This window comes from Erinaceus europaeus, chromosome 1 (assembly GCF_950295315.1).
Source record: "Erinaceus europaeus chromosome 1, mEriEur2.1, whole genome shotgun sequence".
NCBI lineage: Eukaryota > Metazoa > Chordata > Mammalia > Eulipotyphla > Erinaceidae > Erinaceus > Erinaceus europaeus.
Window position 1 is genome coordinate 78384015 of NC_080162.1, and position 25924 is coordinate 78409938.

Below are 25924 nucleotides of genomic sequence, written 5' to 3' on the forward strand. Positions count from 1 at the left end.
TGTTCAACGGGGAAGCAATTACAGAAGCCAGACCTTCCACCTTCTGCATCCCACAATGACCTAGGGTCCATACTCTCAGAGGGTTAAAGAATAGGAAAGCTATCAAGGGAGGGGATGGGATATGGAGTTCTGGTGGTAGGAACTGTGTGGAGTTGTACCCCTCTTATCCTATGGTTTTGCCAGTATTTCCTTTTTATAAATAAAATAAATAAATAAATAAATAAATAAATAAATAAATAAATAAAGGGTCTGAAAAATCCTAAGCACTTCTTGTTCCATTGGTGGGCACTGAAAGTGGATCTGGGCCACAGAGTGTGGGATTCTTTGGCTGGCTTTACTACAAGGTGCCCAGTGTGGGGAATAGGGTGTGGTGGATACAGTATGCTTCCTAGCAGAGCATGCTTTTTCTTAAAACTGAAGTGGAACTCCTATAGAGGAAGGAGCTCCCCACTGGAGATAGCTGGTGAAGAATCTGGCTTGGTGACAGCTCTGCAAAGCTCACCTCATAGAAGTGATACCTGCCACTTTTGCCAAGGGAGAATGTGCCTAACTTGTTGGAAGAGTTTATGAGGTAGCAGGCCTCTGTCCCTAGACCAGATAAGTTACAGAGAGTCCAGTCAGCTCTGGGGAATCCATGCATCTTAGCAAAGGCCAAGTTAATAAAGAGCTAAATGTTAAGCCCAGAGGATGTGAGGTAGATTGGGGAAAGAAAAGGCCCTGCAAACTCTGTAAACAGGTTAAACCTGGAGCTAAGGAAGCCAATTACCAACCTCGATTTTTTTTTTTTTGGCCTCCAGGGTTATTGCTGGGGCTCAGTGCCTGCACTAGGAATCCACTGCTCCTAGAAGCTATTTTCCCCTTTTGTTGTCCTTGTTGTTTATTGTTGTTGTTACTATTATTGTTCTTATTGCTGTCATTGTTGTTGGATAGGACAGAGAGAAATTGAGAGAGGAATGGAAGGCAGAGAGAAAAATAGACATCTGCAGACCTGCTTCACCGCCTGTGAAGCGACTCCCCTGCGAGTGGGGAGCCAGAGGCTTGAACCAGGGTGCTTACGACGGTCCTTGGGCTTTGTACCATGTGCACTTAACCTGCTGCACTACCAACAGACCCCACCAGCTTCAAATTCTTACCATTTAAGTCATGTCATCCTTCCACAATTATTTTCGCGTCAATTTCTTTCTTAAAATTTCTTTTTATTTTACATTAGATAGATAGATAGATAGACAGACAGACAGACAGAGAGGAGCCAGAGCACCAGCCCATACATGCAATGACAGGGCTTGAATAGGAACCTCAGTTGAACTATCTCCCCAGCCATCCAAGTTTTAATTTAAACCTAACAACAATAAAACCCTCTGATGGAGTAAGGCACTTCTGCACTGAGTCCTTAACATAGGAAATAGGTTAGCTCAGTTAGTTTGCCCTACCTATCAATATATATGCCACTTTGTATTTAGCATTATGAAACTCTCTAGCCTGATGAACTTACAGGATTACCTTTATTTAACCATAAATATGGCGTAACAATTCTGCGCCTACATTGCCATTCCTATTAGTACACAGCTTTAGATATTTTAATATAATTATTCATTATTTCCTTGTCTCACATATACACAACTCATTTATTTGGTTGAGATGCACAGAGATGCACAATATGGGTCAAACTCTGTGTTAGGCATTTTAAAAACACCATCTCATTTAATCATTATAATTTGCCTTGTGATGGAGATGATGCTGTCAATATTTTGCAGCCAAGGAGAGATGAGGGGCAGACATGAAAGTCATAGATCTAGATCTGACCAATCTGAAAACTTTTGGTCCTTTGATCATATTATCTGCCTTTTGCCAAATGCCAGCACCAACGTTTTTTGGGTGGGTACACACACACACACACACACACACACACACACACACACACACACACACACATTCTTCTCTTAAACAGAACAGGGAAAACAGCTCTCCAGAGTACTGCTGGCCCTCTGATTCCACACTACTGCTGCATGCAATGAAGTACTTCAACAGTTAAAACATTTTTGTGCCAATATTTTAAGAGTGCAGAAGGTTCCAAATTACATGTAAAATAAACAATGCTAGACTGTGAAAACTCTTGGCTGCAAGGTTCTCTGATGTTAACAAGAGTTTCTTTATTACTGTAACCTTTCAGAAGTGAATAAAATATATTTCTCTGCCCTAGTTTTGCCCTCCAGTAAAAGGGAAGAGAACAGTGACCATGCAAAGAACTGTACAATAACTGCTCATGAAGGCAGGAGTCTGGAAAAGGAGTTTAAAATACAAAGCCTTCCATATATGTTTCTAGTCAAGGTTAGAAATTCAGTTTGTGCTGCACTGATCATATTGTAAAATTTTATGTTTCTAATACTTTTATGTAACTAAAACCTTTAGGGAGAAAGCAGGGCATTTTCGAGAGTCCAAGCTAAACTAGCACTCTGGAGAAAATCCAATTTTTGACCCAGACTTCTGAGCCAATCAGTGAACTTCCTTACTCAGAAAGTGAGTCTGAAGTACCCTTAAGAAGGAAACATGTCTCCAAATGAAGGCAAACTGTACCCTCACACCATTCTATCTTTACCCATACTATATTCTCTGCCTGGAATGTTCTTCCTGTTTAGCAAAGACTTATCTGAAAAGATACAACCTACATGGACACAATAAAATGGATGGAGAGATGCATAAAACTTTGTGTCTGGGAACAGAAATCAGACAGAGGGTGATGAACTGCTGAAACAACACAACACAAGCTCTGGGATTTAACACAAGGCTAGCTTTTCAAACTTTCACAGAGTTGTAGAATGCTAAGTCTGGAAGAGAATTCAGAAATCATCTAACTCTCCTCCCCAGAGAGGTGGGGTGATATCATTTACACAAACTCACCGAAAGAATGGCCTGGCTGGCTAGGACTCCTCACATTATACCATACCACCCCTTCTCTTAACTGTTGAAAATGGTAGGTGTACTTCACAGTAAAATGAGAAATGTGATTAAGACTGTGAAAATGGGGGATCGGGCAGTAGCACAAGTTAAGCACACATGGCACACATGGAACAAAGCACAAGGACCATCGTAAGGATCTTGGTTCAAGCCCCTGGCTCCCCACCTGCAGGGGGGTCACTTCATAAGCGGTGAAGCAGGTCTGCAGGTGTCTTTCTCTCCCCCCTCTGTCTTCTCCTCCCCTCTCCATTTCTCTCTGAACCATTCAGCAATGACATCAATAACAACAATAACAATAACCATAACAATGATAAGACAACAAGGGCAACAAAAGGGAAAAAAATAGCCTCCAGGAATAGTAGATTCATGGTACAGGCACCGAGCCCCAGCAATAACCCTGGAGGCAAAAAAAAAAAAAGACTGTGAAAATGTAAACTCATCATAAACAAATAGATGGTAAATATCATCCTAGGACTTCAAATAAATTGATATAAATATATAAGTTAGTAAAATAGTTAAATACAGAATTCCTAGGCAACCCAGCAATTCAATTCCTAGGCATATCTCCAAGAGACAGGCAAACATGTTCAGACAAAAATCTGTGTTTTAATGTTCACAGCAGCATTATAAAAGAGAAAGAGTACAAATATACATCCATTGATGACTGAATAATAAAAATGCAGTAAATTCATTCAAGAGACCACCCATGAAAAATATCTAAAGGATTGGGGGGTCTATTAGACTACCACCTTGCATGTGTAAGGCCCTAGAGACTACAATTTCAAGCCCCATAGTACCTTATGCCAGAGTTGAACAGTTCTGGTCTCCTCTCTTCTCCTTTCCTCTCCACCACATCCCTCTCCCCTCTCTCACTGTCATAATAAATAATTTTTAAAAGGGGGGGGCCAGGTGGTGGCACACATGGTTGAGTACACATGTTATAATGTTCAAGGAACCGGGTTCAAGCCCCAGGTCCCCATCTGCAGAGGGAAAGCTTTGTGAGTGGTGAAGCACTGTTGCAGATGTCTCTCTGTCTTTCTCCCTTTATCACCCCCTTCCCTCTTGACTTCTGGCTGTCTCTATCCAATAAGTAAAGATAATTTAAAAAAATTAAAAAATAACTTTAAAAAGGTGAAATACTGAAGTACTGAAATATAGTTTAACACAGATGAACCTTGAAACCAGAATTAGTGAGGGGGCTGGGTGGTGATGCACCAGGTTGAACACACATGTTACTATTCACAAGTACACAGGTTCAAATCCCTCACTCCCCACCTGGTGGGGGGAGGAAGTCTCACAAGTGGTGAAACAGGTCTACAAGTTTCTCTCCTCTCTCTTTCTCTTTCTCCCCCCCTCTGTCTCTCCCACTCCCCTTTCAATTTCTCTGTCCTATCAAATAAAAAAGAAAAATATGTTTAGATCACAGATTAAATGATTCCATTTAAATGAAATGCTCAGAACAAGTAATCTACACAGAGAATAGGGCAGCGGCTATTAAGGGTTGTGGAGGGGAAAGTAGGAAGAGACATAATGAATAGGGCTTCTTTTCAGGAGACAGTAATGTTGTAGAGTTAGTGGTGATGGTTGTTAACTATAAATTGACTCAAAACACTTAATATGATGAGTTCTGTGATTTGTGAACTTATAACTATTTTTAATGAAATAAAAAGATGCAGCATCTCCCTTTTAAGAGATTACAATCAAATAGGCGTCATGGCCTACTGAGATGCTTAAGGATTCATAAATTCAATATTACAAGATAATTGGTAGTATGTGAGGCACGACCTTAAACCTGCATTTTAAAAAAAATTTCCAAATGATGTTCAGGCTGCAGGTCTGGGAATCATACTGAGACTCTCTGGACTGGATTCTTTCAAGGTTTCTTTCCAGTTTTTTTTTTTTTTAATAGAGACAGAGAAAAATGGAAAGGGAAGGGGGACAGAGAGGACACACACACACACACACACACACACACCTGCAGCACTGCTTCACCGCTCATGAAGCTTCCCTCCTGCAGGTGGGGACTGAGGGCTTAAACCTGGGCACTGGTGCATGGTAAGGTCCTGGTTGAGCACTACCACCCAGCCTCCTCCAGATTTGACAGTCTTAAGATTCTCCAGCAACATCCAGCATATACAGGATTCAAAAAATAAAACAAACATTGCTATATCAGGTAGAAATAGATTTAACAACAAGGGCAACAAAAAGGGAATGAATAAATAAATAAAATTTTAAAAAGAGAGAAGTTTATTTAAAAAAAAAAGATTTAAAATTAAATTTCCTAAGTAGGAGAGTGGTGAGAGTGGGGGCAGTTGAAAGGGTCAGTATGTGGTACATGGTAAAGATTAATTTAAACTTTGAAATTGAGCAGAATGAAAAATCTTAAGAAAAGTTGGGAACAGGAAGAGGTTGTTCACTTATTCAATATGCAGGCCCCACTTTAATTTATCTTAATCCCACCTTTCTGCCTTTTCACCAGGTCCCTCCCCCTCACGTTCTCCTCTAGAAACACATCTAGGTGTCTCCTGGATTCATTTATTGGCTTTGCCATGCATGCACAGTATAATACTGCCTTTGTTAGTCTCCTAGCTCAGTCTCTCCAAGCATGATGTTCAGTCTCCATGTTCCTCTACTCTTAAAAAAACATAACCCATGAGTCTCTGAAAAATAACTGTAAAATCAACTGAGACAAATTCAGATGATGTGGAAACATTAAGCCTCTAAACGCTGGAAAAGGAAACAAATTCAGAACATTGTTAGTATTTTCATCTGTCTTTGCCCCCTTAGTCTCTACTAGTCCCATTGAATAGGAAACCTTTGCCACACTGGATTAGAAATCCTGAATAAAAGGGGCCTCCGGCTTGGGAAAGCACTGAAGAAGTGGGAGGCTTCTACAGTTAAGAAAAACACAATAAAACTATCATGAGATTGATGTGGGGGAGGTACCACAGGATAGGAAAATGAACAGTAAGTAGACAAGGAATCAACATACTCCAATTTTTGCTCTCAATCTGTTTTTTTCTAGCACTGTTCAACTCTGGCTTCAGGAGTTGCTGGGGATTGATCTCTGGGGTCTGGGGCATGGAAGGCTGGTGAACAACTGCTCTACATCTCTCCAGCCCCTAAAGTGATCTTATCCTCTTTCTTTTTTGCTCACGGCCTTATCAACTTAAAGCTATATAGTATCCCCTCCAAAAAACTTGGGCAAAACAATGAACTTTCTGGAACTCCAACTCCATTTCCTCACTACAGAAATGAGGCAGTGAGATAAGATCTATGGTCCTTAACCTGGGATATGCATCAGTAGACTTTTCAAAATATACACACTTGAGCCCCTTCAGACTGAGAACCACTAACTGAGAGAATCACTGAGGCATTCAGTCTAACATGCTAAGGTTCATTTAGCCAGAAAAGCAAAATAAAAGTATGAGTATGAGAAATCCATGGAATTAATGAGACAGAAAAATTAAGCTTTTATCTTTTTTAAGGGGACGTATCAGAGAAATAGAATACAGGTGAGATATCATTCACTAGAGGAAAAGAAAAACAATGACAACAGAAGATATCAGTCATTAAGTCAATATCTGTGAAACAGTGTTGGCTAGACATTAATAATGGAAAAGCAAAAACCTCTGTTCAGCCAACAATTATCTAAGAGGTAACTATGCTAGGCATTCTGTGCAGGACAACAGGATATTAGTCTCCTTATCTCATTTAATAGGAATGATCTACATAGACCTATACTTATAACGTTGTATTTCCTAACTCAGGTGTATGCTAAGAATTACAGGAAATCAAAAGGAGTGGAAAAATATATACTTTTAAATATAAAAATATATTTTAGAGGGTACTAGAATTTATTTGGAGGAGATACTATATAGCTATAAGTACATACCTAGAAGATGGTCAACATAAACAATGATAATACAAAAATAAATAAATAAATAAGCCAGAAGAAGGACACATATAGATTAATTTAGCTAGGAGAAACTTGGATTGAATTCCTATTTGGAGTGGAGAAATTGTAGGTGGGCTAAAAGAAATATATATATATATATATATCACATGAGGAAAGACACAAGGCAGGAGCAGCAAAGCTGAAGCCAAATGTATATGAAACAAAAAGGAACTGTGATGTCTACTGAGCACATACTATGTGCCAGGTACATGTGCTAGAAGGTTTCGTATACTTAATGTTCAAGAAGAGTTAGGGGAAATGAGTTTGGAAAGGTAATCTGGAGTATGAATCACAGAGGATTCTGAAAAGCAAAATGGTTCTTCTGAAAAGCAATGCAGAATTTTACAAAGGAATCCACTTCATCCCACTGCTCTCTGCCTCTTCCTAGTCCACCTGTAGTATCTACTACACAGAGCAAAAGACTAGGAGGATTCTTTGTCTGGAATAGTGCTTGTAAGAAACCATCTGAAGTCCTGCTGAGGCAGCTGGCAAGTCAGGGACCACGGACAAATCAGGGTGAATTTGTAATTTCTCTCTCTCTCTCTTAAATTTTAATTTTATTAACTACAGCCCACCCCTATCCCTTCCCACTTTGCTTCCATAGCTTGGAAAGCTTAAACCTGCTCAGTGTAAGCCACAAGGTGGAGATGTCTGGCAGGGCAGAGCTGAGAGGAAGTCATTTGGCAAGCCTAAGGTTACCATTAACACTTTGAGCCACTACCTTGAGCTAATTTTTATGCTTGTTTTTTAAGTTTGGTTGAAATATCACAAATGGAAAAATTAAGTAAAGCACCCAGTGAGCCACAAGACTGGACACACCTGGCTGCAAATCCAGCAAAAGAAACTTACTTCATTAATAGGAGAGGCTAAGAGAAATTTACATCTGAAATCTGCCTGGACCAGGAGAAAATGCTGAGGCCAGAAGCTCTGTCTGTTATTACAGCTGTGTCAAGTCTTAGTTCTCTGCTCTTACCAACACTCAGAAGTGAGGCAAGGGCCCAAGGAAAAATGGTCTCCAACCTTTTCAGCTGCAACTCAGCTCACAAAGGTTTTTAAGAACCAGTTAATGAAATAAAACAAGACCAGATGAGGTGATATAATGAGCTTTATTTCCACAGCTAATTTATATGTTTAAATATCAAATAATGTTTATCTTAAATCTCAGAACACTCTAAATTACTGATCTGATTTTTTGTAACTTCAGATTTAATGCTTTTTATATCAGCTTCACTGATGACATATGAATTTGTCTTATTTTTTCACTAAGGTCAGATTCCTAATAAACTGATGAAAAGTGATTTTGTAAGAGGGAATTTTCTCCCATCAAGTGAGACTGAAATTCTAATTCTAAAGAACTTCTTGATTCAATTTACAGATTAGTCATTTATTCACAGTGGCTTTCTTAATTCTTGTTATTTCCACATACACTAATCCCCCTAAGTAAACTAATGGCCTCTAAAAATCTTTGGCATGAGAAGTCTTGATTAGTATTACAAATTCTACTTTTTATGAATTTTCTTAAAGATGTACACCTGGGATACCAAATAACAAAGACAGATTTGCAAATTACCACCCCTAAACCAAAGATTCTCAAAGCTGGAAAAGAAACCTAGAAATTATGTAACCTGTCTACCCCTCCTCCAACCTAACCTGTATATTTCTGAGTAAACTGAGGCACAAAGAATTTTCCAACCAGGCTGATTCGACAAGTCAGACTGGCATACTACTGCCTACACTTTTTTCTAGTCTCATGCCTTTCTTTAGATTGTATACTCTCAGAAGATTGATATTCTTTCTACACATGAACACACACTCATAACTTAGAAGTGGTTGATATATCATTTTCTTGCCTATAAAAACATATTTATACTATGCAATTTGAAAAGGGAGGAGGGAACAAGTGACTTAGAGTAGAAATATTAATTCCCCAAGTCTTCTAAATTTCTTTTATTTTTAAATACCACTTTTTACTTAGTCTTTGTAACTGAACTTAACCTTCACATTTCTCTTTGTGAAGGCAAATTTAAAGATGTATACTTAAGAAAAACAGATCATCTAAAACCTTACTATTCAAAGTATTGTTGCCCCATCAATAAATTTGCTCCACTAATGACATTTACCATTACCAGGAAACTTTTTACAAATATAGACTCTCTGACCTCATCCCCAAGCCTAATGAAGCAGAGTATATTTAACAAGATTTCTCACCCAACACATTTTCCTATAGGATGGCATCATATCTTGAATAATCTAGACTGAGGGAGATGGAGTACTAATTCCTACACAACTGTACTAATGTACACCTGTACCAAAGACTACAGATGATTTTAAATGACTTTCTGTTAAGTAAGCTGACTTTAAAACAATGTCAGAGGCTAAAGTTCAATTTGTTTTCATTCAATGAATGATATATTCAGCCACTGTTGACATGTAAGCAAAAGGTTATAGATAGAGGTTGGGAGATGTCTCATCTGGTAGAATGCACATTTTACCATGTACAAGGACTTGGGTTCAAACTGTCAGCCATCACATGGGAGCAACATGCAAAGGGGAAGCAACACAAGCAGTAGAGTGTTGCTGTGGCTTCTGTGCTTTCTCTGTCTCTCACCCTCTATCTGGGGAAAAGAAAAAGAGAAAGAAAAAAAAGGAGTACCCTGGGACTGTGAAATGGAGCAAATGTAATGCTTAAGCAGAAATGAAAAAATCTATGGGTAAGACAGGTAGGCAGGTTTCCTGACTTCATACAGCTAATAATCAAGTACAAGGGACACTATAAAGTAACACAAGAGAAGGCCCAAAGAGCTGAATATTGTGATGGAGTTATATGTGGAGGGCCAACCAGGAAGACTGCATAGTGGTTATGCAAAAGTCTTTCATGCCTAAGACTCTGAAGTTTCAGGTGCACTCCCTGGCACTAACATAAGCCAGATATAAGTAGTGTTCTGACAGAGAGAGGGAGAGGGAGATCTAAAAGTCAGAAACTAAAAGGTTGCAATGATCCAGGAGTCAAAAACCTTTGACGTGTTTAATCATTCAGGTTTAGGACAGTCTGGATCTAATGGTTTAATTTCCAGCAGAGCTTAGTTCCTGAGGACAATACAGACTCCAAACCATGATCTTTCCATCTAGAGGAAGACTGTTTGAAACATTGAGTTGATGTCAAAGGCATATAACTATTACTTGATTTCTTTTATTTACTAGATCCATCTCTCCTGTCATGATTTATTTGGGTCTTATAATCTTACCTCAACAGACAGGGTATCCTCACACTAGCAAAACAAGACAACATGTGCAATCACATAAACAAGGTGTCTATGGCATGTCAGTTTCCACAAAGGCAGAAGTGATTCTAAATGAATTACCACTTGACATTGAAGTAGCCCTTTCACAGAAATCTGCAAGTCTATTCTAGGACAAATAAACCTTCAACTCAAGTCAGGTAATCTCTTACTGGCATTTTTAAGGATCACTTATAAGCACTCACTTACCCCCATGACTCTGCCACGCTGCTCAACATCCTCCCACATAAAATGAACTATAATACGACACATGTACTTTCCACTCCGGCCTTCCTGTTTCATTCGGACTAGACACATCCTGCATGGGAAAAAGGCATAGTCATTGGTTAATTACATTTCTAAAAAATATTTTATTTATTAATGTTGGACAAAGAAATTGAGAGAGGAGGGTGGGAGATTGACACCTGCAACACTGATTCACCTCTTGTGAAGCTTCCCCCCTGCAAGTGGGAGCAGGGAGCTTAAACCCAGGTCCTAGTGCACTGTAATAAGCCTCTCTACTTGGTGTGCCACCACCCATCCCCCTACTTACATTTTTCACAATACACATTCTACTCATCTAAGTGATTTCAGGGTAAAATTTTTTATTTTATTAATTTTTTAAAAATTTATTAGGGGATTGTTTTACATTTGACAGTAAATACAATAGTTTGTACATGCATAACATTTCTCAGTTTTCCACATAACAATACAACCCCCACTAGGTCCTCTGCCATCCTTTTTGGGCCTGTACTCTCCCCACTACCCACCCACACCAGAGTCTTTTACTTTGGTGCGATACACCAACTCCAGTTCAAGTTCAGTGTTTACTTTTCTGATCTTGTTTTTCAACTTCTGCCTCAGAGTGAGATCATCCCATATTCATCCTTCTGTTTCTGACTTATCTCACTCAACATGATTTCTTCAATCCATGGATTTTTCTCCATCCACGATGGGCTGAAAATGGTGAAACCACCATTTTTAACAGCTAAGTAGTATTCCATTGTATATATAGATCACAACTTGCTCAGCCACTCATCTGTTGCTGGACACCTGGGCTGCTTCCAGGTTTTGGCTATTACAAATTGTGCTGCTATGAACATAGGTATACAGAGTTTTGTTTTGTTTTTTTAGGGAGTCAGGTGGTAGCACAGTGAGTTAAGCGCACATGGCATGAAGCGCAAGGCTCCCCACATGCAGTGGAGTCTCTTCACAGGCAGTGAAGCAGGTCTGCAGGTGTCTATCTTTCTCTCCCTCTTTCTGTCTTCCCCTCCTCTCTCCATTTCTCTCTGTCCTACAGCGGAACATATATACTCTGTCCCCGGAGGAAGAGATCTTTTTTTGGATGGGTGAGTTTGGTTCCTTAGGATATATCCCCAGGAAAAGAATTGCAGGATCATAGGGTAGGTCCATTTCTAGCCTTCTGAGAGTTCTCCAGACTGCTCTCCACAGAGGTTGGACCAAATGACATTCCCACCAGCAGTGCAGGAGGGTTTCTTTGTCTCCATAACCTCTCCAGCATTTGTTGCTGCTACCTTTTCTGATGCATGACATCCTCACAGGAGCAAGCAATGACTTGGAGCATTTTTTCATGTTTGTTGGCCTTTCAGATCTCTTCTGTGTTGAATATTCTGTCCATGTCTTCTCCCCATTTTTTGGATAGAGTCATTTGTTTTCTTGTTGTTGAGTTTGCGAGCTCTTTATATATTTTGGTTACTAGCCTCTTGTGTGATGTATGACATGTAAAGATCTTCTCCCATTCTGTGAGGGGTCATTTGTTTGGGTTTTGGTTTCTTTTTGCTGTGCAGAAGCTTTTTAATTTGATGTAGTGCCATTGGTTTATTCTTACCTTAGTCTTCTTTGTAATTGGATTTGCTTTTTTAGGAGAATAGAACAAATGCTACAGATGCTTATCTGGAACCAGAAAAGATCTAGAATTGCCAAAACAATCTTGAGAAGGACAGAACTGGAGACATCACATTCCCAGACCTCAAATTGTATTATAGAGCCATTGTCATCAAAACTGCTTGGTACTGGAACATAAATAGACACACTGACCAGTGGAATAGAATTGAGAGCCCGGAAGTAATCCCCAACACCTATGGACATCTAATCTTTGACAAATGTCCAGACTATTAAATGGGGAAAGGGGAGTCTCTTCAACAGATTGTGTTGGAAAAAATGGGCTGAAACGTGCAGAAGAATGAAACTGAACCACTATGTTTCACCAAACACAAAAGTAAATTCCAAGTGGATTAAAGACTTGGATATTAGACCAGAAACTATCAGATACTTAGAGGAAAATACTGGAAGAACTCTTTTCCATCTAAATTTTAAAGACATCTTCAATGAAACGAATCCAATTACAAATAACACTATGGGTTTACTTTTTTAAATAAAGTCATTTTATTAAGGTACAAGGTAGATACTACGAATACAAATCTTACAGCTCAATGTATTTTTGCATATTATATGCATCTACATAAACACCACCCAAAACATATAGATCTAGAGCACCTCAGAAGGGTCCCTCACATAGAAAGAGAACACATTTAGTTGTTAGGGAGTAAGCAAGTGTGAATCTTTCATTTTACTGATTAAAGTCCTAAAAAAGGAAAGTTTTTTGCCTAATACTACAGTAGTTTGTAAAAGTGAATATAGTATTATAGCATTTGATTTTTTTTTTAAAGCTTCTAGCATATATAGCTATGGAACATTTTAAGTACAATTTGTATAGGGCTGGAGAAATAGTTCACCGTACAGATCATGTGCATGGACCTGGTTCAAGTCCTGATACCACAGAGGAGGTACAATGGCACCAGGGAAAGCTCCAGTGCTGTGGTATTTCTCCTCTCTTTCTGTCTCTTCATCTGTATGATCAGTCTAGAGAGCTCTCTGTTGAAGATCTTGCATTGACAATGTGTAAGAAATATGTTATATTTAAATAATGTTATATGTAATTACATACAGAAATATAAACAGCATCACCAATTTCCCAAGCTAGTTTCTAGTTTCATACCGTTTATTTCTTGTTCTTTGTTTTTGATGTGGAAGACTAAACTTAGGGCTTCATACAGGCAAAGTATGTGCTCTGCCTCTAAGCTAAATCCCCCAATTTCATTCATAAGAACATTTAAATTCTTACCAGGATTATGGATTATTTGGTCTAAAATGATAATTCCATCTCTATACAAATTAATCCTGCTAGCACTGAAGCTGTGGAATACATTAAAGTCTACTAGTAATGGCAAGGTATAATGGATTAATTCCAGCATGGCTTGCCTTAACATCTCCGTTAAAGATTAAGAAGGAGAAAAGAAAACATAGTTATCATATTCACAGATGACAAGAAGCTGGGCATGAAGACAAATATGCTGGATGAACTATCCATGAACCAAAAATATTTCAAGAGGCAGTTTGAATGGGTTCAATATAATAGGAAGAATTTGAGAAGTGTTCTTCAATTGGATCTGAAAGAACAATTGTATGTGCCAGGGGTTTACTTACCTGGTAGAGAGCAAACTTCCCATGCCTGGGACCGTGGGTTTGAAGCTAGGTGCCATGTGTGGGTGGCATCATGAATGGCATGGGAGAACTCCATGAATGGTAAAGCAGTGCTATGGTTTCTCTTTTCCCTCTCCATACCCCCTCCCCACCCCACCCACCAAGAACTAGAGAATGATGGAAAAGGACTTAAATTGGGGTTGACAGTTTGCAAACACTTATCATGGTGAGATGAGAAATTTTATCCATGTGTCAATAACTGTACTATAAACCATTAGCCCCCCTCCCAATAAAATGATAAAAAAATAAAAAGCACCCAGAAAAATAAAAGAATTGGGCTGGAACAGTCACTAAGCAGTCCTGTACATGCATAGGGGTCAGTCTTAGGTTAATTTTTGGGGTAGCTCACTTATAATAAAAGAAATACTAGTACAGGTTAGGTGTAGCTGTGTGTAAAAAAGTCTTATTGACTAGTAGTGTTTGTTCAAAGGTAGTCAAAAGGATGATGATCTAAATTAAACTGATGTTATATATAATGATATAATAAGAGAAATATCCTATCTTTGAAGTCCAGAGTAAGTTTTTTGTTATTGTTCTTCTTTTTCTTTTTTTGGTTCTACTCAGTATAGATTGAACTCTACTTGGGATACTGACCATAATTTTGAAAATTATATTTTAAGAGACAAAAGGAAGAGATAAAAGATTAGAAGACATTTCATCTTGAGAAAAATAGGGTAGATGCCTTAAGTATTGTAGAAAAGTGATTAGACTGGTCAAGAACTACTATCAGAATCAAAGGTTTAGGCCAGGCAGTGGCACATCTGGTTAAGCATACACTTTACAGTGTACAAGGACCCAGGTTCAAGCCCCTGGTCCCCAGCTGCAGTGGGGAAAGCTTCACAAGTGGTGGAGCAGGGCTGCAGGTGTCTCTCTGTCTCTTTCCTTCTCTATCTCCCTCCCCTCAATTTCTGTCTCTATCCAATAGTAAGTAAATAAAAATATTTTTAAAAAATCAAAGGCTCAGTGATAGAGGAAGAAAGAATTATTTAACATTGAATATAGAAAGCCAAAATTTTCTTACAAGGAAGCATCTGATAATTCAAATGATGGAATGAATGATCTAACCATGTAAAGAATTTTTCTATTTTAATAAAGGATGAATAAATACATAATGGAAACTCAGTAATCTGACAAGAATGTTGGCTATATAATCTCTGGTGTCCCTACCAATCTTGGGAATATACTGTGATTCTAAATTTGTAATCTCTGAACCCATTAAGTGCCCAAGAAATAACACTTCATAACAATAAAAATAGATCTATGGGAAAGGTCTGGTTACTTTACAAGCTACAGACTATTCTAAGGCAATATAAACTAGGGGGAGCTAGAAATCTTTATATATATATAATAATAATTATATATATTTAAAAAATGGAAACACATTTTTTAGGGGCCAGGCAGTGGCATGCCCAATTAAGTATATAGAATACCATGAGTGAGGATCCAGGCTCGAGCCCCTGCCCCTCACTTGCAGGAGGGAGTTTCACAAGTGGTGAAGCAGGTGCAGGTGTGTGTGTATGTGTGTATGATGCCCCATCTCAACCCACCCCTCTCAATTTCTCTCTGTCCTATCAAATAAATAAAAATAAAATAAAGATGGGAGTGATGGCTTTGTCATGCAGGCACTGAGCCCAAGCAATAAACAAACAAACAAAAAAACTTTTATTAGGAGATAGAGGACTACTTAGGTAGTGACAAGTGGCAGTGTTGAGGATCAAACCTAGAATCTCAGGCATGCAAGTTCTATGCTCAGTCAATTAGCTATCTCTGCCCAACCCAAGATTTTTCTTAAATTTAATCAAATCACTTACATCAGCCTTTTCCTGAAAAGACACTCTATTAAAAAAAAAAAAAAAAGACACTATGTTTTGATGCTTAAGTGTCATCAGAGGTCAATTCATCAACAGCAATAATGATGTAATGGAAATTCTCCACTTCTTTGAAAATTCTGTAGTTTGTTAATACACCTGCCCTCTGAGCTTTAAAAGGTACTAATTTTCTCAGACAATAAATTTTCTTACTATATCAACATGGAGTGTGTTTCCTGTTTCATACCAGTTTGTTCAAATGGTTATCTGAGTTGAAAAGATAGATGAAGAAGCTTTCAAGATGCTATATGATGCTTAATTCACTCAAATGAACATAACTTGAGGGTATATGGTTGAATGTTGTAGGGATAAGAGGAGTTAATGGGACCAGGAGATAGTTCACCTGGTAGGGTGCACACTTTACCTATGCATAAGGATCTGGGTTAAAAGGCCTGGGTTCAAGGATCTGGTTCACAAAGGGGAAACTCGATGACTAGTGGAGTGGTGCTGTGGTGTCTTGTCTTCTTCTCTCTCTCTCATCCTGTGTCTTAGAAGAGAAAGAGAGAGAGAGAAGAAAGAAAAGAAAGAAAGAAAGAAAGAAAGAAAGAAAGAAAGAAAGAAAGAAAGAAAAGAAAGAAAGAAAGGAAGGAAGGAAGGAAGGAAGAAACCCAGGGAATGGCAGAATTATGCTAGTGCAAAGTCTCAGTGAAAAACCTGGGGGTAGGAGGGGGTGGGAAGAAAGAAGGAAAGAAAGGAAAAAGAGTGATGGCTAAAAAGAGCCAAATTTCCAAGGAGTAGTTAGTCTCTTAGGGGTAATAAAACAAGCCCTATACAAATAGCTCTAAAAGAGAATGTGGTTAAGTGTCCCAAGAGGAACACAAAGTGCAATGGAGTTTGAAAAGATTACTTTTGGCTAAATGGGATCAGAGAAAGCGTATTGGAAAATGAAACACTGTACCTGGGATTTGAAAAGATGGGCTAAAGCTAGAGAGATAGAGATAAAAGAGAAAGATTTTTGGTAGATGGAACGTTAGGAACAAAGGCAGAGCTATGAAAGGATTTAACCCATGTAAAGGAATATGAATGCTGCAATGGGGGGGGGGGGGGCTGGAGACAAGCATAAGAAACAGAAAAATATACCAGGAAAATAATGATAAAAATTCAGCAAATATTTATTTTAGTAGGATTACAATATTAAGAACAGTGCAATCCAGAAGTATAATCTAATGTGTGCATTTGATTTTAGAGAAATATAGAACCAGTAATGTGTTACAGTCTGGACCTAATTTTGCTGATATTCACTGTTTAGAAATATGGATTCAAATCTTCCAAATGAGAGGAGAGGAGATTTTAGTTATTCCTAAAACATACACTTGACTAGTCAGTTCAATATATAACTGGCATAAGACACTTTCAGGTATAAAGTTCTATGGCAAATTTCATCACATATAGCTAAAGTTATAAAATACAAATGATCAGTTTTCATGTATTTTGCTGAGAAAACAAGAATTTCACCCACAGGGTTTTACTAATTCATAAGTACCACATCCAACTGTCTAAAAAAAACCTCATTTTTTTTTCCTTTTTGCCTCCAGGGTTATCGCTGGAGTTTGGTGCCTGCACTACGAATTCACTGCTCCTGGAGGCTATTTTTTCCCTTTTGTTGTCCTTGTTGTTTATCATCGTTATTATTATTGTTGCTGTCGTTGTTGTTGGGTAGGACAGAGAGAAATGGAGAGGAGGAAGACAGAGGGGGAGAGAAGGACAGACACCTGCAGACCTTCACCGATTGTGAAGCGACTTCCCTGCAGGTGGGGAGCCTGAGGGGATTCTTATGCCGGTCCTTGCGCTTTGCGGCATGTGCGCTTAACCCACTGCGCTATACCGCCTGGCCCCCAAAACCTGATTAATTTTTTCACTACATTTGTGAATCAAATTCCCAAAGAAGTTTAGGTACAGAAAAGTACACTTGAAATGAAGAACTTTGTGTTTGTCCTTAACGAAAAAGCAGGTTAACGCCCACGTAGATATCAGTTGCCTAGAATATACAGATCAGCATTCTGACCCCCGAACCCTACACACTTCTTTAATAATCTTCCTCTTTTTTTTTTTTATTGTCACCAGGATTATCACTGGGTCTTGGTGCCTGTATAATAAATCCACCACTCTCGGTGGACTTTTTTAAAAAAAATTTATTTATTATTGGATAGAGACAAAGAGAAATCAAGAGAGGAGGAAGGGAAGGAGAGAGGGACAAAGACAGAGAGACACCTGCAGCACTGCTTCACCAGTTGTGAAGCTTCCCCCGTGGGTGAGGACCAGGGGCTTGAACCCGGGTCCTTGCACACTGTAATGTGTGCGTTTAACCAGGTGCACCACCACCTGCTCCCACTTTTATTCCTATTTTATTAGATAGAACAGAGAGAATATGAGGATGGGGAGACAGAGAGAGAGTGAGAGAGATAAAAAGATAGACACTTACAGACCAGCTTCACCATTTGTAAATCGTTACCCATGCAGGTGGGGGACCGGGGCTTGAACCCAGATCTTTGCACATGGCAAAGTATGCACTCAACAGGGGTGGTGGGAGGGGACACACCACCCATCCCTACAAAGTCTTCCAACTGGTATCCCTTAGCCACCTAGTTCCTCTCCCTAAGTCAACCCTAGGGAACAGCTTAAGAATCCTATATATAATCAACACATGTAAAAGAATATGTATTCTTTTGATGTAAATAGTAAAGTCTCCCACAATAATAGCATTCTATACATTCTTCTTTTTTTTTTTTTTTGTAAGCAGGGGAGCTCACACATAAGCAATTTCATTGCTCCTGGTCAACTTATTTCTTTTCATTATTTTTTAAATAAAGCTTTTTTATTTATTATTTTTCTTTTCATTCTTTTAATTTCAGATACAAAGACAAAAAAATAGAAAGAAAGGGAGGCACCACAGCACCAGAGTTTTCTCCTGAGGAAGTAACACTCCTATGTGCTGCCAACCCAGATAGCATGTAAGGGAAGGTACATGCCCTACCAAGTGAGCTATCTTCTGGCCCCTATACACAATATTTCTAGATTGAGGAAACACTTATTTCTGTTACAAAAGGATAGAGGTGAAAAGATTTCAACTCCAATTCTACATTTAATCCAGAGGCCACGGTCATCCCATGACATCCAAGTGGTGCCATCATTTAGACATCAGTGAAGATAGATTCCACAAGTTTATCTAACAGTTATTATTTAACATCTATTCTAGACTGAATTCTACTTACCCAGCAATTTTTCCTGTTCTAGACATGATTAACAGGAAGAGAACAACAACAAAAATATTTAAATAGAAAAAAATGGGCAAGTGCTATAATTAACAGCTAACAAAACTAAGAGTCAGATACTGTCCTATATGATTTAGATATCGTATTTTATTTATTTAATTTTTTGCCTTTTTGTTGCCCTTGTTGTTTATAGTTGTTGTTATAGTTATTATTGTTATTGCTGTCATTGTTTTTGAATAGAAATGGAGAGAGAAGGGGTAGAAAGAGAGGGGGAGAGAAAGATAGACACCTGCAGATCTGCCTCACCACCTGTGAAGTGAATCCCCTGCAGGTGGGGAGCCCAGGGCTTGAACCTGAACCAGGATCTTTACGCCAGCCCTGCGCTTTGCACCATGTGTGCTTAACCCGCTGCGCCACCACCTGGCTCCCTAGATATTTTATTTTATCCTTTCAATAACAATATAAGGCTAGTACCTTTATTGTTCCCATTTTAAAACTGTGGAAACTTGAGTCTTAGAAAAGTAATTTGCCCAGCATTACAAATGTAATGTCAAAAGTTAAAACTGAACTATGATAATCTGATACTAAATCTGATACTAAAGTTTTCTATCTTATCTCATAACCAAAACAGACTCCATTTACTCAGCCATTTAGCCATTTAATCTTCAGAAAGATAGTAATATGTTTCAAAATTGTTTGTACACTAGAAGTCATAAGGGGAAAGACTAGCTAACTTGAAGCAAGCATACCTGAAACAACAAAAAGTATCTGCTTGCAGTTCAACAGGTAAAGAAAGTAAAAATGTACTTAGAATAGACACAAAGATAATAGCCTAGCAACTGAAGTTCAACTCATAGAAGACAACCTGAGAAATATAGTTTAGAGCTCTCAAGACCTCTTCAATCATCCAGAAAGAAAAAAAAAAAGCCAACACAAGGCTCTTACTACACAATAATGTTTAAGTTATTAAGTAAACTATTCCACAACAATAGAGAATACTAAGACTAAGCAAAAGAACAATGTGTCTCCAATGTGTCTCATTTCCTCACAAATGCTTACATTAGCTGTGGAGAGGTCAAAGTACATTTTGACTGATTCAACTTCATAATTGTGCTGTTCTGTGGAGAGTAGAGGATAAAGAAGGAAACTTCCATGACCAATTTACTGCCACCTATGTTGGAGTAACATGGAACTGAACCCTAGTGACAACAGCAATTCTGTAAACAAACATTACCTCAATAAAGTAATACTAAGGTTGAAAAAATTAAAATTGCTCTTAAGAACCAAAACACTTAAAAAAAAAAAAAAACCTTTAAAAGAAGCACTCTTTGCTCAATTATGGTACAAACCTAAAACTGCTTAAAAAAAAAAAAATTGTTGTTACTGTGGCTTGACCACTCCAGATTGTTATCACATAGAAAGAGAAAGGGAAGGGGCCAGATGATGGAGCACCTGGTTAAAGTGCACATATTATCATGCACAAGGATCCAGGCTCAAGCCCCCAGCCCCACCTGTAGGGGCAATACTTCATGAGTGGACTGCAGATGTCTCTTAGTCTCCTTCCTTTTCTCCCCCTCCCCCTCAATTTCTCTCTGTTCTAGGAAATAAAATAAAATTTAAGAAAAGAGAGAGAGATGCCCTATCACTGTAACTTCCTCTAATATATGAGAGTCAGGTTCAAACTCAGGCTGAATACGTGGCAAAGCAGGTGAAATACACAGGTAAGCTACTTTGCTGGTCCAATAAAGTCTGCTTTTAAGTCTTTCAAAAAAGAGACAATACTGGGTCAGACAAACAGCTCACTGGTTAAGGATCATGCCTTGTCATGTTTGCAGGCCAATTTCCAGTCCCAACCCTACGTGGGAATCACTATGCCACCAAAGAAGCTTTAATGCTATGATGTCTTTTTCTCCATCTGAATGCAAAAGTGCCCTAAGCTGTTAAATCACACATGTGTGAGGCCCTAGCTACACACACATGTAATAGCAGACAATATAGTAATTAAAATTTTCCAGTATTAAATGATTTAATAGTTCATTTAAAAATATTTACTAAGTAAAATATCAACTCTGAGTATGGAGTTGATCTGTGCATAAACTACACTGTTTCAGAGCAATTCGAGTTGTCCCTTCCAAGTTTGGTGATGTTCCTTTCTAAAAAGATTTGTTTATTGCTTATTTATTTATTACATATCAGACAGAGTTTCACATGAGACAGAAAAGAGACAAAGAAACAAGCCAAAGTACCATTCTGGTACATAAGGAACCAAAAGTTGAACCGGGAACCTCAGGCATGTAAACCTGATGTTCCACCAGTTAATCTATTTCCCCTAGCCACTTGATCATGGTCTTAAATTGATAATTTATTACCAAGGCTTTAGACTATACAGTACTATCCTTGTCTCTGTGATTCCAGTGGCTCATAAATAAGATTGACCTATTCTATATATAAGGAGAGTAAATAATTCAGATGGCAAAGTAAAGGAAAAAAAGGGTCACTGACTCGAAGTCAAATATAGGGGGCTAAGATATAAACTCTGCCTTATGGCAAATAAATAATGATTATCATCATTATAATTTATATGAGAATTGTCACTGTAAGATGCATCTGCACTCACCATCTGTCCAGCCTAACTGTCCTCATCTTACAGAAAAGATGGATGTTCTGAGGAAATTAAGTAAATTTAAAGTTGCACAGTAGAGAACAGAAAAGCTGGAATGAAGCCTGAGGCCCCCCTACCCACAAGCTACAGTGTCTTGCAGGGCAGTGTCTGGCTGCTTCTTGCACTCATAGCAGCAGAGCACCAAAAGCCTCTTCCTGTTAGATCAGACAAGAAGGAAGACAACACTGCCCACAGAGTTCAAAGGAACAACATTTTCTTTGCCATGCTTTCCTCCTCTCAGCCTAAGTCTGGGAGGGAAAATTCTTGTTATTCCTGATGTTGACCTGCTGCCATGTACTGGCAGCTCTAACATCCTGTCTCACTTGCTGTTTAGGCCTTCGTGACAATGCCAGTTGTGTTTTGGACTTACTTCTCCCTCATGGTAGTTTACTAGCTGTGCAGAGCGAATTTGATTTTGAATTCAATGAAGACTAGCGGGTACTTGGGCAGGTTTGTCACTCTGGCTGCTATAAAGGAATCCCAAAGGAGACTTTCATGTAGCTTATTTCCCTAACTTTGCCTCCAGTTAAAGCCAAGAAAGCAGAGGCCTACATGGCCACACTCAAGCCTCAGCAGTGTGCTAATGAATGAGTTTATTTATTAGTAAGTTGGCATACTGACCCTTTCCTGGGGCTATGTGCATGGGTATCTCTACCTGGTTTCCTAAACTCCCTCACCACACAGTTTAACCTTTAATGTTACACTGTGGGGACTTTAGGGGACACAGGACAGTCTGAGCAAACAGACAAATGTGGTGAGGCACTTTCCAAAGCTGTTTCACCTAATAGTAAGTCTCCTCCAAAAGGTATAGCTGGCCTGTGTTCTGCCTGTCAAATCCACTAAAAAGAAAAAGCTACTGGATACCAGGTATCAGTGCCCTTTGGTTATGTAATATAGATAAAAATGATGCTACCTAGACCCTTGATTTGAGCAAAAAAGCTATGTGTGTGTGTTTAAATGGCTCTGGTTGGAGGAAGGAGAAAAGATATTCACAGAGCCAGGGCTCACCATATATAGCAGGCCTAGAGCTTCTGAAATCTGCATAATCTCAAAAGTCCTACAGTTACTTTCGAATTGGTATGGTAGTTATTGCTAGGGCTCAGTGCCTGCACCATGAATCCACTGCTCCTGGAGGCCATTTTTTCCCCCTTTTGTTGCTCTTGTTGTAGCCTTGTTGTGGTTATTATTGTTGCTGTTGACGTCATTTGTTGTTCCTGGATAGGACAGACAGAAACTGAGAGAGGAGGGAAGAGAAAGACAGACACCTGCAGACCTGCTTCACCACCTATTAAGTGACTCCCCTGCAGGTGGGGAGCTGGGGCTGGAACCGGGATCCTTACGCTGGTTCTTGCGCTTTGTGCCATGTGCGCTTAACCGCTGCACTAGCGCCCAACCCCCTGGTGTGGTAGTTTTTAAAGAGTCTTCTTGGAAAAGCTGAGAATTCTCTGGCAGTACACTTCCCTAGACTGAAACTGGAACCAGTTCTTTTTTCTAATACCTGCCCCTCTACCCTTTTGTATGCCCCCCGCAGTGGTTTCTTCCACTAGGCTTACAAACAAAATAGTCCTCACTTCAGCACACTTGGAATATCTTAAAAAGCAGCTTACAAGGGAGTCCAGCGGTAGCGCAGCGGGTTAAGCGAACACAAGGACGGGCATAAGGATCTGGGTTCAAGCCCCCAGCTCCCCACCTGAAGGGGAGTCGCTTCACAGGTGGTGAAGCAGGTCTGCAGGTGTCTATCTTTCTCTCCTCCTCTCTGTCTTCCCCTCTTCTCCCCATTTCTCTCTGTCCTATCCAACAACGATGACAACAATAACAACAATAAAACAAGGGCAACAAAAGGGAATAAATATTAAAAAAAAAAAAGCAGCTAACAGGATAAGGGCAAGAGATCAGCACACTTTAATGATGGCCTTTTTGGTTGCTATCAGGCCACCCCATCACCTGGGGCCCTAGTAAGGTAATCCTGGCATTCCCACATAAGATATGATGGGCCTAGACATCTAACAGATCCCTCTTTCCACCATCACTGGTCTTCTCCACCATGAACATCGTAAACCCTCTTGTGAACCTCTACAGGACCTTGCCCTCAATCTGGAACAACAATGGTAGAAACTGCCCCACTCTCTGGAGGGAGTCTGCCACTCGAGGAAGACTGGTCCTGAAATGAGTGCAGCCTAGAATGTTCCTATCTATAACCGTGGAATGTGAGCTTAGACTGACAGGGATGCAGAGGTTACACAGACTCCTGTGTTAAATATGAATAGACATGGGCCCTAGGCCACATCAATGGGGTTTACAGTTAACAGTATTTATATACTTTTCCCCATATTTGGGAACTACTCTCTGCCCTGATCCAGCTTTCTAGTCCTATTCCCAGCTCTGGCAACAGCTTCCCAAACAATACTTTTAGGTCACCTGCATCCTAGCTGTCAGGCTCAGGCAAAAATTCATGAAGTCATGGACCCCTTGGAATACACCCAAAAATAGACTTTCTAACTTCTTCCAACATGAAGACCCCAAATCTCATCTGCTATATTTTATATTTAGATCCATGATTATTAAACAATTTGCTCTGCTTTATATCTTACTGCTTTTCAGCCACCAAGTGCAGATGCTACCATGACAGCAACCTGACTTCTCTGGGCAGACGACCTCACCAATGTGTCCTGGAACCCCACCTCCCCAGAGCCCTATCCCACTAAGAAAAGAAAGAAACAGGGTTAGGGGTATGGATTGACCTGTCAACACCCATGTCTAGTAGAGAAGCAATTACACAAGCCAGACCTTCCACCTTCTGCACTCTATAAAGATCTTTGGTCCATATTCCCAGAGGGATAAAGAATAAGGAAGCTTCCAATGGAGGGGATGGGAAACAGAACTCTGGTGGTGGGAGTTGTATGAAATTGTATCCTTCTTATTCCACAACCTTGTCGATCATTATTAAATCACTAATAATATTAATTTAAAAAGCAGCTTACAATTATTTCCTCCCTAACAACTCTAAAACTCTGTGCTCTGGTTCTAGCCTCCAGAGGTCAATGCAACCGCTTTCGTTAACCATCCCTAAGCAGTCACCTTCCCCTGTGTTCTCTCATCTGCTAAACACAACATATCATCTTGTACTATTTTTCAGGTTTATTTGTTACCTCTCCCAGGACATCGATAGTGAGTGGCAAGAATCACAATTCAATACAACTGTTGGTCAATGCTGTGCTATTCATATGAAGAGAATTTAAAAAAGGGGAGGGGACACTGGAATATTTTGTGTAGGCACCGAGCTACACCAATAATCCTGGTGGTTTAAAAAAAGGGGGGGTAAGGGGGAAGACAATGGGGAAGGAGAGCTGTTCACAGCTAGCTTTGTATCTGAGCCTTAGATAGTTCATTACTGACAGAGGCTTGTGACAAATCTCTTAAATTGTCAAAATTATCTCCCATCTATGAAATGAAGAAACTAGTCTAGATTTATGTCAAACAATAGTCTGGGCTTTCTTGGAGTTTGTAAGGGTTCCTAACCAGCAGATTTGCTGTGAAGACTGGAGCGAATACTTCATTCCCACTCTTTCAATCCAGGTAGCAATCCTTTTACCTATTCACACTCTGGCTGAGCCTAAATTCTCAATTTTAAAAAGGGCTCTGCTTAAAAGGTTTTTGTTTTTTTTCTTTTTTCGTCCACTCTTTACCTTGCTTAACTTCTACTCACATGTTCCCCAGTACAAGAACCTAGGTTCAAATCTCCAGAACCATACAGGACCACCATGCATGGCAGCTTTATAAACAGTGGGGCGATGCTGTAGTGTTCCTTCCTCTCCTCTCTCTCACAACTTTGTCTCTATCTGAAATTTAAAAAAAAAAAAGGCCTCTCCAGTGAAGTTCTTCCTGACTGACTCACTTCCATCTAAGTCATGTGCCCTCATCTCCCATAGAACACTGTTATTTCCTTTTATGGCACCATGTCCTCTTTGTATTTTGTTGATGACTTGTCTTATAGCTATCTCCTACATCGTAAGCCTTATAAGTACGGGGAAGAAATCTGCAAACAGTAAACTCAGCTAGAGAATAAATGTCCTAATTTCATGAATTTACATTTACAAATAAAAGAAAAGTTTCTTTCTGTCCTATCCAACAACAATGACAACAGCGATAATAATAACAACAAGGGCAACAAAAGGGAAAAAATAGCCTCCAGGAGCAAAGGATTCCGTAGTGCAGGCACTGAGTCACAGCGATAACCCTGGAGGCAAAAAGGTAAACAAATAAATAAAAAGATACAAACCAAATTTTACTCTCTCCCTTGTTCCATCTCCAAAGCAGGTATACTATTCTTTTTTTTTAATTCTATTTTATAAAATTAATTTTTACATCTGTGATACTCATGTTCCATGACAAATTTTAGAAAGTGAATTCCTACAAATCTATGAACA

The 25924-nt window shown here is 39.2% G+C and overlaps 1 protein-coding gene across 3 annotated transcripts in view; it reads right to left on the reverse strand.

Annotated features, from left to right (window-relative positions):
* LOC103113137 (ubiquinol-cytochrome-c reductase complex assembly factor 1) overlaps positions 1-25924 on the reverse strand; it is a 116129-nt gene that overhangs the window by 37268 nt on the left and 52937 nt on the right. For all 3 annotated transcript variants that reach the window (XM_060188841.1, XM_016187953.2, XM_007522644.3), the window contains one exon: positions 10402-10510. In XM_060188841.1, the coding sequence (XP_060044824.1) occupies positions 10402-10510 (109 nt within the window). The remainder of the gene's footprint in view (positions 1-10401; positions 10511-25924) is intronic.